Consider the following 15,866-nt stretch of genomic DNA (forward strand, 5'->3'; position numbering starts at 1 on the left):
AAGAAAATATAGTGTTGTATATGTAAATCTGGATTCAAGTGTTGCTCTTGTATAGCCTATCTGAGCTGATATCCATCCTTACAGATCTACTCACCATGTTTTGACAGCTAATTTAATTACTTCATAAATGTCACTGTTGATTTCAGGAAAAGGCTGGAAGCATTAGTGGAAAATAGAAGCTCTGAACATAGCAGAGGCAATACGGTTTAAGATGTAATTTCTTTTTAGATATAAAATGCATCTTTACTAAGATTTTGCTGAACCTCAAATAGTTTTTTTAGGATTTGGCAACGAGAAAACAGAAAGTTCCAGGGAGAGGTAAGAGAGATTAAAGATCCTTTCATATTAATGCATGTCAGCACATAATGAAAACACCATGTAGATCCCCTGTTTACACTAAGCAACACCCACAGCTGTTAATGGACCAGTAAAGTGAATAAGAGAGCAAGCTGTAGGATAGAATATAGTCACAGCTGCAATCAGCCCAAGTAACAGATTCAGCTATTGAACAGAGAGGAAGCTTTTCCTGAACCGCTCAACATATAGAAAGATTACCCAAGAGGTAGATAAACAGAGTTACAGTTCTTCTATTTATTAAGACTAGTTCAAATGAGGCCTCAAAATGAGGAAAAAAAAAACCCTGCTTTCCAATCTGCTCCCATCCTCTATGAAGCAGGAGCTACTCTGTACTGAAATTATCCACAGATCAGGATCTAGCAGATACTGAAATCAAGTCACATCATCAAGAAAAGAGCATTCCCTGTTTATTATTTTGCTCATTGCTTCCTTTGCAGAAAATAAACACAGTAAAACAGTTCCAATGGTGTGTAAATGTTTGAGGGGAAAAGAAAGAAAATGTTGTCCAATGTTAACTGTAAATTTTAAGGCAATATCTAATACAAGACTATGTTATTCCTAGGTACTTACTAATTAAATTTCAGGTTATTTGCTTTCATTATAAGTTTATCTTCCTACCTTATACTTTGCTATACTTAAAAACAAGGCCAAAACAATGCAGCACAAGGAAAAGGAACACAATGGAAAGTAATTATCTGATTTACACATTGAGCCAGTGAGTATTCTATAACACACATTTCAATTGCTCCCAGTCTTTCTGCGTTTGAATAGCAGCTACTTGCGAAGCAGAAGGAAATGGTTGAGTTTTAGTGACTGTCATATTTGGCAGCTTGTCACAGCCAATAAAAAGGCGGTACAGAACACGTGCATGTTCATTTTGCAGCTCAGAATTAAAAACACGTTGTTTTCCTTTAGGTATCTAAGTGTCTGTCATAAAAAGCTTGAAAACAGCATAAATTGCCATTAGTACACATAACTCCTTTCATTCATAAAATGATTCACTTCCAAAAATTGAAAAAGAACATATGCAACAGGTCAATAACAGAATTCTCTTATCTGGAAGTTTGGGGTTTTTTTATTAAAAGATAATACTTTTAAGTAGAACTACCAGTAAAACAAGTTGGGTAGAAAACCAATAAAATTAGATCAAATTCGAAATGAAGCATCTTTTGGCACACAGATTTTGTACTGCAATGGATGACACTACTAAAACCGTATTTAACAGTATGTGCTGAGTATGTTCTCACACTATTTTTGCTGTATAGGACATAGAAGTAGAACTCAAATGCAGTTATGCTGAAATTAGGAATTTCAGTTATAGCTGACATTACCCACTGGACATCTTAGGTGTAATGGAGACAGTTGTATGTGTACACCATCTTCCCCTTAAACAGAGGTACTGGACAAATTCCATCACAAAAATAATCCATTCTTTCTGCGGGTAAAATTTTAGGAAGTAATGTTCTACAAGAGCCAGGAATAAAATCTCTTAGCCCTGCAGGGAAGTACTTGGGGATACTGGTGGATGAGAAGTTGGACGTGAGCCGGGAACATGCATTCGCAGCTCAGAAGGCCAACTGTATCCTGCGTCAAAAGGAGCATGACCAGCAGGTCAAGGGAAGTGACTCTTGCCCTCTACTGTCCTCTTGTGAGACCCCACCTGGAATACTGCATCCACATCTAGAGTCCCCAGTACAACAAAGACATGGACCTGTTAGAGCAGGACTATGAAAATGGTCAGAGGGCTGCAACACCTGTCCTATGAGAAAAGGCTGAGAGAGTTAAGTTTGTTCAGCCTGGAGAATAAAAGGCTCTGGGGAGACTCTATTGCAGCTTTTCAATGTATAGGGGGGGTTTATGAGAAAGATGGAGAAAGATTTTTTTACCAGGGCCCATAATGACAGGACAAGGAGTAGCAGTTTTAAACTGAAATAGGATAGATTTAGGTTCGATTTCACAAAGAAATCCTTTATGATGAGGATGTTGAGACACTGGAAGGTTTCCTAGAGAAGCTGTGGATGCCCAATCACGGGAAGTATTCAAGGTCAGGTTGGATGGGGCCTAGAGAAACCTGACCTAGTAAAAGATGTCCCTGCCTGTGGCAGAGGGTTGGACTAGATGATGTTTGAAGGTCCCTTTCAACCGAAACCACTCTAGGATTCTATGAAAATTAGATTCACAGAGGTTCAAAGCCAAGTTGGGGAACACCAGTTTGATCTCCTGTATACCATTGACCTTGCATTTTCTGTGGCTTAATTGTTACAGCAATTTTTAAATGAAAATGTTAACCTGGACTTAAATAATTTATCAGTGTTTTGTGAGTTATCCCATGGTTGCTCTTACTGAAACACAGGCCTTTTTTTTCTAGTTCAAATCTGTGAATTCAAGTTTTAGTCTTCTGCCTTATGTTTGTCTGGTGCAGTAAAAAATCCTGTTTCGAGACTGTGATTTTTCATTGATAAACATTGACAAGCAAATGGATTTGTTCACTGTTCAATGAACTTAAAAATGCATGTTTTCTATTTATGCTAATGGTTTTCTGCTGAATGTTCCCCAGTTTATCACTGTTATTTGTGAACAGCAGAAATCTTTCAAGTAAGACTAGCAGCTAAAACAACTTCTCTATTCAAGTACCTTCTGTTTATATATCCAACAATTTTGACACTAGAATTTGCACTGGGAACTTTTATTTAGTTAATTACATTTGCACCCCTAGTTTTTCTTAAAGTTACGACTTTTTGAAACTTTCTCTTTGTTCCAGGACTTGCTTAAAATCAACATTAACACCTAGAGACCAACTCAAGAGGGTTTCAATTAGGATAGTAACACGACTGCAGGAGTTTGTGACTGGAATAAATAACACATCTAGTATTTACAAATTCTCTTCTTTCAAAAGAATGAATACTAAAAGGTTAAAAAGTAAATAAAATGTCGAAAGTAGTATTTTTTATATGGAAATCTGGAGGAGAACATCCTTTGTTGCTTTACTTTTTAAATATGACTCACTTAATTGGCAGTCTACTGCACAAAACTCATAAGTTTAGGACTATTAAAATTCTCTACTTTCAGTCTAATTTGAGTCTAAATTCTCAAAGTCTCAAGTCTTTTTAGATTAAAAAGTATTGTTTTATTAAACAAAAAATAGTCTGATTTCTGAAACTCTACAGTATATACAATTATGTAATTATACGTAAACATATTATGAAATAGCAAGCAACATAACTCCAGCAAACTCGTTGCTACACAACTTGGAAAATTTCAATAAATATCCACAAAATCCTGTAATCTGAAACCATTAGTAGAAGACCTTTATCATCATTTTGCTGATGGTATTCGTTCATGCTGCTCAGTCCTTAAAATCTTATTTAATACACTGCTATGTTATAAGACTGTTTAGCGCAGAAGTTTCAGTCACGTTGGTACTTGAATTCACAAACAGGTAAAAGCTTATAATATGCCTGAAAAAAACCCAGCAGAATTGCTACAGTTTCTATATATAAAATTGTTGATACTTATTTAAACTGAAAATCCTGAGGAGGACAATTTCCTTGAAGAGCAGAAAGTAAATGCAAACAACTATGTATGTGTTTGTACTTTAAATATTGTAAAGAATTTAATGTGCTATTTGGTCTTAAGAATGCAACAGATGACATTTGTTTTCTAAATTAATCCTTCCCCTTTTGTAAAATAAAATATCTTTTTAAGATGATGATTTATGTTCCACTGTTTCCACTACAATGTATAATGTCTTCCTCCTGAGGGCATCTATCCATACTTTATTACAATGAATGGTTACTTTTGGAAGGAACATACGTAAATTAGTGGCTGTTGCTGTGGACTTGAAAATAAATATGTTGATTTAAAAGGTGAAACAGCATCTTATGAAGGCTCTTCTGTTCCTTCTTTTATCTGAAGTTACTGGGAGCAGCTACAGTAACAAATAAAAAAAATTGTGATGATTTTTAAGTGCTTCTGGCCATCTATGTTTTCCAGTGTTTCCTATTCAGGTGGATAAAAATAGAATTATTCTGATATTCACTTGTGATTTAGAGATTTTTGATCTTCAGAGCTGAAGACTGAGTAATACTTTTGTAGTGTAGGAAGGGGTCAAATCTGTGAAAAGAGAAAAAAGAAATACATCTCAGATTTCAGCTATGTAACCCAGCACAAATAAATGGAGCCCTTAGCTAGAAAAAGCTAGGTTTCATTTTATTTCAAAGTGATCTCTGTGCTGTCTTTCAGAAATTCTGCTGGCTTGTATTATACAGAGGTTGTTCCTTCTCCAGTCCACTTTTCAAAAGCAGGTACTGGCATAATCTATAGCACAAGAATTCAGAAGCAGGAAGTGCAAGAGTGATTCATGATCCAACCTCATCATAAAAAGCATGGAGATAAGGTTTGTCTAGGAAGGCAGAAAAGTGTATCTCTGAGCTGCTTTGCGCCCAAGGAGTATAAAGTTCGCCTGTGCTTGACAGGGCCAAATGCAGTTTTCAGGCAGCCTGGCAGCCATTATCTTAGACTCCACGTTTCACAAGTATGTAAATACAACTCCATCACTACTTATTTCATGAGTATCTCTAAAGCCAAATTATGATTTCAATTTTTCCTCCATTCCTTCTCTCCATTTAAAGTGCTATTTCTACCATTATCAGAATCTGGGACTTTTATAGCAGACTTCACTTTACAAGACGAGTCTTGAATTCTCAAGCGTGCAACTTATGGACATTAAGGAACAAATGCCCATTATCAGAACATGAAAAGTATTCTGCAGCCACATCCTGTGGCCTTTCTTTACATTTCTTTTTCACCAGGTCTTGTAGGACCACTGTACAGACTACTTACCTGAAATGCAAGAAAGGAAGATACCATAAGATTCATTCCACAAAAATTCATTTCTACACACAAATTCTCAAGGAGATTTAAACAGAGCCTATAGGGTATTTTGGCTCACAGGAAATTTTGCTTTTGTTTCCTAACACATTTTACTAAAGAGGACTCAAGAGGTTGCCAGTAAATATAGGTTGGAATAGCAAAATAAAGTAATATTTAAACTTTCAGGTGCTGTGCAATAAAGGCAAAAGCAGTGATTTTACTACATTAATTTTAGAGTGGTTAAACAATTAGAACATTGATATAGATGCACTGTTAAAGAATGTTCTATCAATCCAAAGAGCATTTCATATATACGGTCTGTTTCATTTTGAGAAGGAGAAACATTTCTGCAGGAATTCAAAATCGCTAATGCCAACCCCAAGAGAGGTAAATAAATCTGGAGAATGACAGTAGTCATTGCATACATTATCACTCGATTAAGGTTAATGCATATACAAACACACCATTAATTTTGTATGAATTTTTTCAATATCAAGTGTTTTATTTGGGGCCTAAACTTTTAACAAAACACATTCAACATTTTAATTTTTAGTCTTATTTAACACCATAACAGACAATTACAGTTTAAGGGTTTATTGCTTGTACTCTTAAAAATTAGTGTTCCTAGTGTATGTCTACGTTTATACCCAAGAGAGAAGGAAGTTTGCTGCAAGTTACACATACCCCTTTCCTTTAGGTCTTCAATGTATGCTTTCATAAATTCTTTCTCAAACTGCTCCCTATCACGTTCACTTTCTATGATTTCTTCAGTGTCTTCACATACAATAGTCTCAACTGGGCTGTCCTTGAGACTTATGAATCTAGAGAGATATTAAAACAAGAATACATGCAACAGGCTTCTGAATATCATTGGCCAATATGAATGACATTTTAGAAGTTGCTACTATAGCCAAAAGGGTAAACATAAAGAACATTTGCCTAATTTTTGCATTATGGCATTGTTAGGATTGTTATTATTAGAAATAAAGATTTCAAATGGCACCTTCTCTATACTCCACTTTCCATATAAAAATGATCATATTTATCTCTTTCTTTTTGCCTATCTACATAAATAATTCTTTGGAATAACAGATATATTTCTTTATTACGGAACTTCTGACAGACTTCACTGTAATTTCACATCTGTTAATGAGCAGTATGAACTCCATCCTAACAATATTTCCTATTAATCTGGAGTATTGCCAGTAACACGAAGCTGACAGTATGTATCTCCATTTTTGGGTTGTTATGTAACTTCTCTTTCACAATGCATGTCTGCATGTGGATTATGTTGTATTTGCAAATTTCCTAAAGCTACACATTGCCAGTGAAAAATTAGACATTTACGTAAGTAACTTACATAACGTGCAATGTTGTGCATACAGTGCACAGTATTCTGAAAATCTCTGATGATATTACCACTCCAAGAAGGAAAAAAAAAAGCAAACCAGTAGAATTGTTACTTGCAAAAGAACAAATGTTACAACAAATCATATGGCTTTTTAAAATCTCATGAATTGCTGTGAGTCTGTGGCGGGTTGACCTTGACTGGCCTGGTGCCCACCGAGCACCTCACTCACTCCCCCTCCTCCGTGGGACAGGGGAAGAGTATAAGATGACAAAATCATAGGCTGAGATAAAGACATCTTAATGAAGAAAAGCAAAAGCCATGAGGGCAAAGCAAAAAAAATTATCCTCTATTTCTCATCAACAGGTGATGTCCAGCCACTTCTGGGAAGCAGGAACTCAGTACGTGTAGTGGTTGCTTTGGAAATAAACACCTTAATAACGAATGACCCACCTCCCTTTTCTTTTCTCTTAGCTTTTATTGCTGAACAGACACCATATGGTATGCAATATCCCTTTGGTCAGTTTGAGTCAGCTGTCCCAGCTATGTCCCCTCCACCTTCTTCTCATCCTCAGCCTACTGGCCTTTATGGGGGAGGGTTAAAGAGACAGCCTTGATGCTGTGGGAGCCCTGCTCAACAGTAGTCAAAAACCTTGGTGTGTTATCAGCAGCATTCTAACTACAAATACAGAGCCCAGCACTATGAGGGCTGCTATGGGGAAAGTTAACTCCATATCAGACAGATCCAGTATAGTGTCAAATGGCTTCATAATCAAAAACCTGAGCATCGCCTACAGAAATGCAAGATCATTGTAACTGCAGACTAAAAGGCCTTTTAGTCTTACCCTGCATGCAGCAACAAGGTGCTGTTTCACAACAAAGAATGTATGGACTACTAATCTCATGGGACACTATTTAGCCTTTTAACTAGCCATGTCTCCTACTCCCAGCAGCATACTTTTGACAGCGCTGAGCTTATCAACAGCTAACTGCCAGACTACTGGTGCCACACTGTAGCATGGCTTTGTGACTACAGAGTTAGAGGAGGATATAGAGGAATAGCAGTTTAGGCATACAGATGCACAACTGTCAGATGAAAATCAGAAAGCTGCAGCTCCTCTGCAGTTTCCAATCTCTCTAGTACTTCCTTAAGGGGTCTCATATAAATTGGGCCAGAATTTGACCAGTGGGTATGGTAGAAACTGATGTTTGTGACAGTATTTCCCCTGGGTGCATCTACCTTACCTTCTTAAGAACAGATTCCTTTCTCTCTCACTTTTACTTACTTTAAACCTGTAGTTGATTCACAGATGGCTGTGGGTATCTCAACCAGGTCATCACCACTGACAATTAGCAAACTGAGCTTTGGCATATTGACCAGAGATCGTGGAAGATAAGTCAACTTGTTTTTCTGTAGGAGAAGCGTCTGAAGTTGATCTAACCTGTAAAAATGTAAAAACTAAAGATAACTTAAAATATTTGTTTCAGAGAGGTGCATCTATCTAAAATAGCAATACAGAATTAATCTTGTGTAAAAGAATAACAATTACATGCATCATCTTTGGCTTCTCAAAAATTACTCATACCACACTTTCAGAAATTGTAATCAACTTTAGTGGAAATATCCAGTCGTGGCTCAACATTACAGATATTAATAGCATACCTCCGACAAGTACTCAGAAGCATGCCCAAGATAAAAGGTTACAAAAATTACTGTGCTTTCATACGGAAGATCTAGACATAATATGATACAAAGCCTCATCATGTGTATCCCAGAACTAATGAAAAATACGGGTGACCAGCCCATACCTTTGCCCATATGCTGGTTTCTGTGAATGAGATACATCCATGCAAGGCAGTGTATTCCCATCTACTGTTTTTCACTAGTAATTAGTACTGTGGGGAGCAAGAGAAAGACCAGCTCCTGGTCATATGGCTCTTGCAAGTTGTCCCACTGAAATCAATTTAATGACAATGTTTTGTGGAGGAATGCATTGGGCTTCTTTTCCTTCATTTCCCCTGGCTTTTCTTAATGCAATGGTAATTTCTGGCTGAGCATTTATTCTTTGGAGTAGATAGAAGATGAAAAGCATAGCAAACTGATGAAACAAGTTTGTATCATTCGACTGGAAGCCTCCATTCCTAAAACAGTGTTGCAAGCTATTGCTTATCAGGCCTGTGTGGTTTGTTTGAATTCAGGGAAAGATGTTAAGTAAGGTTTCAGTTTACTGACAACTCATCTTTTTTAATCACAGACTTCTTGGTAGTTCATTGAGGTTCTTCAACACTGCAGGCATTGAAATCATGAGTCTGAATAAGAGTATCAGTTTACTGGGAGGGTGGGGGATATCCTGAAATATTCTAGTCTTCAGAATGCATATAAGCCCAAGTGATCTTGAAATTCAAAATCCAAAGTCAAACAAAGAAAACATTATTTTGTGGTGTCTGATTATGATGCTTTAGTATAGATCCTGGCAACTCAGTACAAAATCAAGAAGATGAAATGTAGAAAAGGAATATTTTGGAGATAGAGAAATACAGATATATTACAGGGGAAAAAAATGATCCTTAAGTTGAGCAGGTATCCTTCCATAAAGTGAAAATACCCTCTTAGAAGCTCTTTGAAGTTAATCAAATCTCTGCTCAGATCCCCTGGAAAAAAATGGCAGGTTTATGCTGTTGTGGATAGAGTATGTGAATTACTAAATCAAATTAAGTCTTCAGCTCTGCTGTCAGAGAAATCTGTGATTACACAATGTCTCAGAAAATTCTTTTTGCCCAGCAGCAAAGCTCTTGCAAAAGTTAAGGTTGAATGAGTTTTCTGTGAAGTCTCTTGTGTCTCAGGGATCTCTATTCCCAGATCAATAAACAATCCATATTTTTTTTATTAAACTTTAGTTAATATGTGTTTCGGTTTACTTATGGCTATGTAAAGTTTTGTAAACCAAGTTACAACAGGACTCCAGAGTGAATAAATAGGCCCAGAGATAAGAAAAGTGCTTTCTCAGGCTAGTAAGTCCCATTAGAGGGATCAGCATGAGTTTTTTTAAAACTAGTTGTAGTGTATCCCTAAACTGAGAGACTGAGTATATACGTGCACTTGCATATATACTTCAGAGTAGAAGAGGAGGATTGTCAGTGGTTTTTTTTAATCTTATCGATATTTTTCTGCTTTACTGCCAAAGTTTATCAAGTGCTTTCAGTAACTTAGATATGCTTTAGTTCATTTTTCCCTTCACCCTATCTGTCCTCCAGAGAGATATTGCTGACAATTCCATATGGTGAGTCCCCTTTGCTGGAACTGGGGTGTTCTCTTTGATGGAACTGGGGCATTCTCTTTGCTGGAACTGGGGCAGACTATGCCCCATGAAGTTCCCAAATAACAATGCCTGAATATAATGACAAATTATTGTGAATGTGGCAGAAAATGTAATCAGTTAACTGAACAGGAAAGGCACTGACTGTGCAATCTGCCATCAACAAGATAGAAAATGTAGTTTCTGTGACTTTTTCATGTGATTTTTCATTAATGGTATCCCTTTGAAGCTTGTTATTTCTAGATTTGCTTTATAGTTCACAAGCCTGTCAATGAATTAAAAAATAAACTACCTGTCTATGTCTTCTGGGAGATCTTTCAGGTTGTTGCTGCTAATATCCAACCACTGCAAGTTAGACATCCGGAGTACACAAATTGGAATAGAATGGAACTTGTTTGCTGACACATCCACAACTGTGACTTGTTTCAGGTTACTTAGCTAGAAAGAAGCAGTGCTTTATTTTAGTTACATTTTGCAAACACAAGAAGACATTCCATTCTTCAAACATTCTTATTCCTCTCAAAGCACTTAGAAAAATATGAATTGCACTATTTTTTTACTCAACTTTTTGGCAGCCTTATCTTTTACTCATCATTTCATAGGAAAAACGATTTCAGAAATAACTACCTCCCAAACTGTTCATCATGTTTGTACGACTGTTATGGTATTGAATGAAATTTTCACTCTAAAAAAACCTATAGTTTTAGATAACACCAAGGCTGGAACAAGACAATGACTTGGTTCCTTGCTAGGTTACATATAAACTAAGCTCAGAGGTGATAAAACACAGTTTTGGTAATTAAAAGATGCCAGGTTATCTTTCTCAAAATCAGAGATTTTATAACTCCCACCAAAAATATGTAGATTTCCTTTGCTATAACTCTGTTATGCACTGAGAGTATATTGCTAGGAGACCCTTAGACAATGAAACCGCCAACATAAGCCAACAGAAAATTTGGTCCAATATTTTTCAAAGATCTTTAAAAATACATAATCCATATTGCAAACTAAATGCATAATAAGGTGCACTAGAGCTTTTTACTTGAATACTTTTCAAAGGAATTACATTTTTAAGTTAAAAACCTTTACTGCAATGAAAGTTAACCACAAATGTAAAATACACCTGTTAAAGAAATAAATGTGTTAAATAAAGCTCTCAGTGTACTGAATCAATTATTCACAATACCAGTGTTCATAAAACCATGCAGCTAGCTAAAGTGAATGTCAAAGGAGTGTAACTGTTAACCAAAAAAGTACTTTAGAATGGAAATTATACATCTGAGCTTCTAATCATATGTCACCATCACCATCTAGCTCTATAAATTCTGATACAGATGAGAAAGTAGCAAAAAATTTTTATTGGTCTTTGCCTGAAGGTTTCTTAGAATGTAGAAAATAATCAGGAAACAAAAACCCCAAACCCCATATATTTTCCATTCCCAAAGTAAGCAAAATGCAAGCAATGGCACAAATTATAAAAAAACTAGAAAGTGATAAAATACATTGAAAAATCCTTGAGAAGGACTTTTTTATTCTTATTTATTAAGAATCAAGTCCTATTTTGTTACATTTTATGGCTAAACTTCTTCTTACCTCAATACTATCAGAATTCCCTCTTAATTTGACCCTTGTTATTTAAAATGCTCACATTCATAGCATGGTGCTGTGTCAAAGACAGTTTGGTTTGGGTTTTGTGGTGATTTTTTGGGGGTTTGTAGGATTTGGGGGTTTGGTAGGTTGGTTTTTTGATTTGTTTTGTTTTGTTTTGTTTTGTTTTTTCTAGATCTAACTTTATATTGCTGCCAGACCCTAAAATTTGGGGAAATTTTTTTAGGAAGATTTACTGAAGTTATCATATTACAACTGACTACACAATTAAATTTACCTTTCAAAATGATAAAAAAAAAAGGTTCAGAGTTTCTCAAGCCAAAGATATGATTTCTAAATCTGCCCACCACTGCATTAAAACAGCCTTGGTGAGGCATTACCATGAAAATGTCTCACTTCTGTTTCAGAACAGGCAAGCACTCCTATTGTTCTGACACTTCTCACTTCCAAACCATTTTGTCATTTTGAGGACTGACTACTAGCAATGAACACTCACTCCTATACTGTAAATTTTTCAAATACTGAATCTTTTTTCCAAGAAAACAGAACTTCCCTTTGAACAAGGAAAGCAGAGTCACTCTTCTAGACTGTAGCAATGAGAGAATAGAAAAAATAATTGGCACCATCTTTACAATGCATTTATTTTGTTGTTTCAAATTACTGTCACAATTCCAAATCCTAAGCAATATTTCAAGTTTCTCTGCACTCAGAACAATTTGCTAAAACTGCTGACATATTTCTTTCAACAAACTCTCCCAAAAGGAATTTAGCAGGCACAGAATTAGAATAAAGTCCTACAGGCTTAAATGTCACCCAAAATGTTCTCAAACCATCCCCAAAGAAGAAAAGCCACAGTCTCTAAACACCAAGCAGCAGAGTATTTTAAAATAAACTGACATCACTGTTCACCCAAGTTTCTAAACACTTTGCTTTCACATGCAGTCACCTGTCATGCTGAAACAATGTGGTAACTTTAACACTAGGTAGTAAATATCGTCAACAGCAGTAACTAGTTTTATGTGTTCACCTGAAATTGCGTTATTGGGTTAAATATTAAAAGTAACATTAATATGGCAGTATTATTTTTTTAATAAACAGAACTGTTTCTGCCATTTTTCATATAGTATGGAAAACAGATTGTTTTAATAGTTGATTAGATGAAAACATACATTTTTCAGGAGTTTGTACTCCCATAAAAATGTACTAACAAAATATAAGGCCATAGACTCATACGATATAAAGTTTGGTTCAGCATACTGCAGAATGTATGGAGCCATGGTTATATTGTGTAAGCTGCAAGCCCTCCGTGCTTGTTCTTTTAGGCTAATATTTAGCAAAATCTGTCCATTTTCTATAATATGTTGAAATCTAATGGAGTTTTTATTTAATCTGTCTCTGATATGTCACCAACAAACACCTATGATATACAATGCATTGGAAATTATGGCAGCTGTGCATTATACTTTCTGAAGAAAATCCTGTGCATTTTATTTCTTCTTGAAAGACTAATGGATTTTTGCACCTTTTATAACACTTCATTTTCAAACAAGCATGGCTACCTTATCATTTTTACGTTATTGTTGCTTGATGTTGTTTTTTGCTATTTTGCTCTATAATGTGACTTTGAATCAATCAGTATATAGGCATTATGCAAGTTCCATTTTTAAAAACAGCTATATTTGACAGTCCAGGTACCTGGACCCGCTAATTGTGGTCCTTATGTTCAATCACTATAGTCATGTTTATTTTACAAACTGCCCCATTTTGCTTATCTTAATAATTTTGTTCATAGAAATAGCCCAGATGATAACATTGTAGGACTCCACTGCTTCCCTTTCTCTCTGACATGAAAAGGGCTGAACAAGTTATTTGATTAATGGGAGTGGTTTTATTTCTGATCTGCTTTTTGTCCTGAAAGGGATTTACTGATAAGGTTGCATGTAACTTTATCATGAGTTGCCTACTATTTAGCACCAACAAATGAAGAGGTGTAAAGACATGTTAAGCCTTACCACAAAATATGCTGTATTTTTCAATTACATGTAAACATTCAGTGACAGAAACAGCATCCCATCAAAGTCAATGTATGACAAGACATACAAAGGATTAACCCAGAAATGTCTACTGTTGCATTACAAACATGCATTTTCTCAGAGATTTCAGACTCCATGAATTCAAAGAAAATTTGTACCACTTCAGTAGGATCAGGTTATCACCTATGCTGTCTCCCAAAACACGTAGATTGGCGCTCAGCATCTCATTAGCTTGCTGAAAGCAGTACAGTATATATGACAAAGGGGCACCCTAGGTGCCAACTGCACAGTTGCCCACTTAGATCTCATGCATTCAAACCAAATCCCCAGCTTTTCTTTCACAGAGCTGTAAATTTAAGCTCTTCTATAATCTCATTGACATTTCTAGAGAAAAGCATCAATTAAAGAAACAGTGGACAAGCACCTTTAGAGGTAGAAGGTATCTTTCATGAAGATATACTTGTACATTTATAGCCCAGTCCACCATTGGACTTCCAAACTGGGCTCTTAAACTTGAGAAGGCAAAGGTATTTAACAGTCAGACCCACCCCTTAGTAACAGGGTACTCACTCACGTATTTTGTGACAAAACCCTCTGAAGCATAAAAAAGCATGACTTCAAACAGCACTTGGTCTGGTGGTAACGTGATAAGCTAAATCCAAGAAATATATGTGGAAGCAAGTCTTCACCCAAATTACATTATTCTCATTTTGCAATGCTGAAATGCTAAATCTTTTGCACAGTTAATCCACAAATAGACACTGTTATTTTGATGACAAACTGTCTCCCTGGAAGTTTAACATTATCCCCTTTCATCTTTGGAGCATTACCTTCATTCAAATACCTAAAGTTTAAAGTCTAATAGAGTAATTACAGCTATGATGATCAAGCATTAAAAGTTCACAGACAGGGACTTTGCTTTTTATTAGAGCATTATGAAATATAAATATTTCATCCAGTCTGCAAAGAATAAGAAAGCTGGCTGCAATATTCGCAAAAACATTACATTCACAGGTATTGATCATTCAAAGTGATTGAAGAACCACATAGCAACAAGAGCAGGACTATCTTCATACAGTTAAAATCCCTAAGAATGTGGATCATGTGTTTAAATTTGAATATAGGAGTTTTTCCAAGCCAACAGATGAGTCACGGGCGTGAAATTAAGCACACAATAAATGATTTTCTGGGCTGAAGCCAAAACAAGTCTACTGTCTCTAAAAATAAATTTATGTTGATTAGTTACATTAAGTTTTCATAGTATTACTCCTGCAAATACACAGTCTGCACTTTGCCATCATAAAGTGACCTCATCTTCAGATCTCCAAAACTTGTAATTTAGGGGCACATATTAGAAGGAAAACTAGGCTTTACCAAAAGTCCATTACAAGTTCCTTCACCAAGAGATGACCAAAATTGCTCCCTTTCACAACAGAACAAAGCCAGAAACTTTCTTCATTTCTGCTCCAAGATGCAACAGTAATTGAAGAGATACTATTCAAATGGTGCCATCATAATTATCATTTCAACACATACAACAATTCTGTTTTGCCATGACTATACACAGTGGCCTGTGAAGTTACTCTTCTGATTTTAAAAACTGAGTATGTTCATTTGAGCTCATTCTGAAACCCACAGCAAATCATTATTTGCCAAAGTGGGGCAAGGGGGAAAAACCCAAAAGAGAGGGAAATTTTATTCTGTAGCAATTAAACAATGATATTATAAACAAAGATGGTAGTAAAAATAAAGAATTATAACACAGTGGTTGATGGTTTTGTTTTGCATTGATAAAACAGGAACCATTGACTTTAAATTAAAAAAAATATCAAGGATATTTGAAGAGACATCAGTAGAAGAGAAGCAGGTAATGGTGTAATATTGACAGAAATAAAATAAATAATGAAATTACATGAGAAAAACATTAAAGTGAAAGTAAGAATTTGCTCTTATTGCTCTAACTTATTACAGTAGCATCATTTTGATGAGTGATGATGAAATCATTTCACCTTATATACATTGATGCTGGGCAATGACAACAGCTTTCTACACCAGATTGAACAGATAGTCTGATAAACCTGGAAACAAGGCTTTCGTGGAATGTTAGACAGAAATCAACTTGCTTAAAAAGGTAAGTGGAAGACAGAATATTAAGGGGGAAAAGACATTCTGACTTCAGCAGTGGAGGGCCTTCTAGGATACCAGGAATAAGCATCTGCATGGTTTTTTGCTTTACAAAGAGGAATGGTAAAACTTTTCACCTTGGCACAGAGTAGCTTCACTAAAATGCACAAGTTTCTCACCTGCTGTGGTGCTGGGCAACAGAGCAGT

The 15,866-nt window shown here is 35.8% G+C and overlaps 1 protein-coding gene across 2 annotated transcripts in view; it reads right to left on the reverse strand.

Annotated features, from left to right (window-relative positions):
- Positions 1-571: 571 nt before the first annotated feature.
- The window catches only part of LRRC2 (leucine rich repeat containing 2), a 69,021-nt gene continuing 53,726 nt past the window's right edge, over positions 572-15,866 (reverse strand). For both annotated transcript variants that reach the window (XM_054186558.1, XM_054186557.1), the window contains exons 6-9: positions 10,187-10,332; positions 7,864-8,019; positions 5,914-6,050; positions 572-4,470 (exon numbers count right to left, since the gene is read on the reverse strand). In XM_054186558.1, coding sequence (XP_054042533.1) covers positions 4,421-4,470; positions 5,914-6,050; positions 7,864-8,019; positions 10,187-10,332 — 489 coding nt within the window. In that variant the 3' untranslated portion in view covers positions 572-4,420. The remainder of the gene's footprint in view (positions 4,471-5,913; positions 6,051-7,863; positions 8,020-10,186; positions 10,333-15,866) is intronic.

The sequence above is a fragment of the Rissa tridactyla genome, chromosome Z, assembly GCF_028500815.1.
Source record: "Rissa tridactyla isolate bRisTri1 chromosome Z, bRisTri1.patW.cur.20221130, whole genome shotgun sequence".
Taxonomy (NCBI): domain Eukaryota; kingdom Metazoa; phylum Chordata; class Aves; order Charadriiformes; family Laridae; genus Rissa; species Rissa tridactyla.